At 67.5% G+C, this 3,178-nt stretch overlaps 1 protein-coding gene across 1 annotated transcript; it reads left to right on the top strand.

Moving 5' to 3' along the window:
- The first annotated feature begins 584 nt into the window (after positions 1-584).
- Positions 585-2,950, top strand: CHST7 (carbohydrate sulfotransferase 7). The gene has a single exon (XM_065677595.1). The coding sequence runs from the start codon at positions 916-918 to the stop codon at positions 2,287-2,289; it is 1,374 nt and encodes a 457-aa protein (XP_065533667.1). The 5' UTR covers positions 585-915; the 3' UTR covers positions 2,290-2,950.
- Positions 2,951-3,178: the final 228 nt, after the last annotated feature.

The following is a 3,178-nucleotide window of genomic DNA, read 5'->3' as shown; positions in this document are numbered from 1 at the left end:
GTCTAAAAAAATCTCAAAGTCTAAGCCTGAGCCGGTAATGTTATGCTCCTACTGTAGTTAATAACGGGTTATCAGAAGGCTGTCAAGCACCCAAGACAGGTTGAATAACCCCCTGTGGGTGCCCATTTCTGCCTACCAGATGCAAAGGGTGCCAACTCACAGAGACACAAAACTTTTAGATGCATAAACTGGAGCAGTGAGTCACGACGGAGATGTCTGTACCCCATCTGCACGCACACACAGACAAAAGCGTGGCTGAGAATTCTCGCAGCTCTCTACAGCGCCGAACTGCAGCATCTCTGAAACCCGCTGCAGATTTTAATAGCTGTCATCCGTCCTAAAAATACATTCGCACCTCGTTACCGTAGCGTGCTTTTTCTCGGGAGACTGGTGGGTAACAGGACCTGTTATCCACCCTCAGGACACCCTTAGCTGCTCGGTACCTGTCCCGGCTAACAGCCCTTCTCAGCGGTGCGCCCGTTGTCGGGCGGAGGTGACTCCCGAGGTGCCGAGCCCGCCCCTCCGGCCCTGCCCGGGGGAGGAGGCAGAGAGGAAGGGAGGGAGGGAGGGAGGGAGAGGCTGGGCGAGGGCCGGCGTGGAGCCGCGCTCAGCGGCAGCAGCCCGCGCCCCGCCGCCAGCGGCGGCTCCTCAGGCGGCGGCGGGGGCAGGTGCGGACGCTTCCGCATCGCGCTGCGAAGAGGAGCAGAGGAAGGCGAAGGAGGAGGAGGAGGAGGTGGCGGCGAGGGCGGGCGTGCGGCGGGGCCAGCAGCCCCGAGCCTGTCCGGCGTGCCCGTGGGCGTGCTCCCCGGCGGGGCGGGCCGGGCCGCCGCCGCTAACTTTGCCTCTTCGCGAAGAGCCTTCCTCCGGCAGCCGGAGGGTCGTCGGAGCCCCGGCGGTCCGAAGCCGCCCCCCGCGATGAAGGGCCGCCGGCGGTGGCGGGGCGAGCACCGCCGTTTCGCCGCCGTGTTGGTGCTATACACGCTGGTGCTGCTCCTGTTGGTGCCCTACGCATTGGACTACGGGGCCCGGCGCGGGCGGACGGACGAGGAGCCGCTACTGCGGCGGTGCCCCAGCCTGGAAGAGGCGCTGAGCGAGTGGGGCTGGGAGCAGCAGCAGCCGCCGCTGGACGAGGAGGACGAGGAGGAGGACGAGGCGGCGGGTAACGGCAGCGCGGCGGGGAAGCGGCACATATACCTGCACGCCACTTGGCGCACGGGGTCCTCCTTCCTCGGGGAGCTCTTCAACCAGCACCCCGACGTCTTCTACCTCTACGAGCCCATGTGGCACCTGTGGCAGGCCCTGTACCCGGGGGACGCGCTGAGCCTGCAGGGCGCCCTCCGCGACATGCTGCGCGCCCTCTTCCGATGCGACTTCTCCGTCCTGCACCTCTACGCCGCGCCGCCCGGCCCCCGCGACCCGCTGGCCGCCGCGCCGCCCGCCGCCGACAACCTCACCACGACCAGCATCTTCGGCTGGAGGACCAACAAGGTGATCTGCTCGCCGCCGCTCTGCTCCGGCGCTCCGCGGGCCCGCGGAGACATCGGCCTCGTCGACGGCGCCGCCTGCGAGGAGACGTGCCCGCCGCGGGCGCTGCGGGAGCTGGAGGCCGAGTGCCGCAAGTACCCCGTGGTGGTCATTAAGGACGTACGGCTGCTGCAGCTGGGCGCGCTGCTGCCGCTGCTGCGGGAGCCCGGCCTCAACCTGCGCGTGGTGCAGCTCTTCCGCGACCCCCGCGCCGTCCACAACTCCCGCCTCAAGGCCCGGCAGGCGCTGCTGCGGGAGAGCATCCAGGTGCTGCGCAGCCGGCACCGCGCCGAGCCGCGGGGGACGCTCCGCCACCCCCAGCAGCAGCTGCCCGGCATGCTGGGCGGCGGGCGGGCGCCGCAGCACCGCGCCGAGTTCTTCCTCGGCGGCGCCCTGGAGGTGATCTGCCAGGCCTGGCTCCGCGACCTTCTCCTAGCCCGCCGCGCCCCGGCCTGGCTCCGCCGCCGCTACACGCAGCTACGCTACGAGGACCTGGTGCGGGAGCCCCGCGCCCAGCTGCGCCGCCTGCTCCGCTTCGCCGGGCTGCCCGTGCCGCCCGCGCTGGAGGACTTCGTGCTCAACATGACCCGCGGCGCCGCCTACTCCTCCGACCGGCCCTTCCTCATCTCCGCCCGCGACGCGCGGGAGGCCATCCACGCCTGGCGGGAGCGCCTCAGCCGGCAGCAGGTGCGGCAGGTGGAGGCCGCCTGCGGCGAGGCCATGAGCCTCCTCGCCTATCCCCTCAGCGCCGGCGACGCCCGGTAGCGCCCGCGCCCGACGCCGGGGGCTGGGGGCCGCGACTGCGGCGGGTGGTCCCGCTGAGGGGCCGAGCTGGGCGCGGGGTGCCCATCTGGCATGGCGGCGGCCTGCGCTCGCCTCGTGGGCCGGGTGCTGCTGCCCTGGCAGGCGCAGGCCAGCCTCGCCTCAGGAGCCGGCAGCGTTGCGGGGTTCAGGGCCCTGCTTCCCGCTGCTGGCTTCGGAGGGGCTGCGCTTCCTCGTGGGACCGTGGCCACTGCTGAGAGGGCGCGGAGGATGTTTCATTTAAGAGAAAGGTTTGGTAAGAGGTGTGCTCTGGGCACAGCGCCTCGCGTGAAATGGTGACCACGCACAGAGCACGGGTGCTCTTCCAGACAACTGCATTGAAACTTAAAAATCCCCCAAAGGAAGACTCTCGGCAAGGAACTAGAGGGCTTCAGAGGTGATGCTGTGGGAATGTCGCCACTGACGAGCGCTGAAGCATGCTGGGCTCTCGTGTTGCTACTGAAACCTGCACTGTGAAGTGGGTAACACTCGTGTCGAGTTGGCTGCAGAGGCCCCTGGAGGCCCAGGCGGGCAGGAGGCTGCCGGCCGCTGGGGAGGGCTTGGCTGTCCTGCTCCCGACCAGCTGGGGGGCTCTGCGGGGATGGCTGCTGCCAGGATGGGTTGCTGATGCTCGGGGTGGGGGGGTGGGGGGCACAGGCTGAGGGGGGGGGAACCGTGTTAAACCCCATCCATCATTCAGAGCAGTGGGGTAAGCATTAACCTGCTTATGTGCTTTGAAGATGTTTGTGGCAGAAATTTCTGCTTTTCTAAAGAAATCTGTAATTCCTTTTAAAGTAGGAATTCTTTTTTAATATATTGATATATTCTGGTGGTGATACTCATGTGAGGTACC

Source organism: Lathamus discolor, chromosome 4 (assembly GCF_037157495.1).
Source record: "Lathamus discolor isolate bLatDis1 chromosome 4, bLatDis1.hap1, whole genome shotgun sequence".
In the NCBI taxonomy this organism is placed as follows: Eukaryota; Metazoa; Chordata; class Aves; order Psittaciformes; family Psittacidae; genus Lathamus; species Lathamus discolor.
Note: the sequence above shows the minus strand (reverse complement) of the source record. Positions and strands in the feature narration are given on the sequence as shown.

What these genes read in the sequence shown, in the direction of transcription:
- CHST7 (XM_065677595.1), top strand. Translation starts at nt 916, where the DNA reads ATGAAGGGCCGCCGGCGGTGGCGGGGCGAGCACCGCCGTTTCGCCGCC.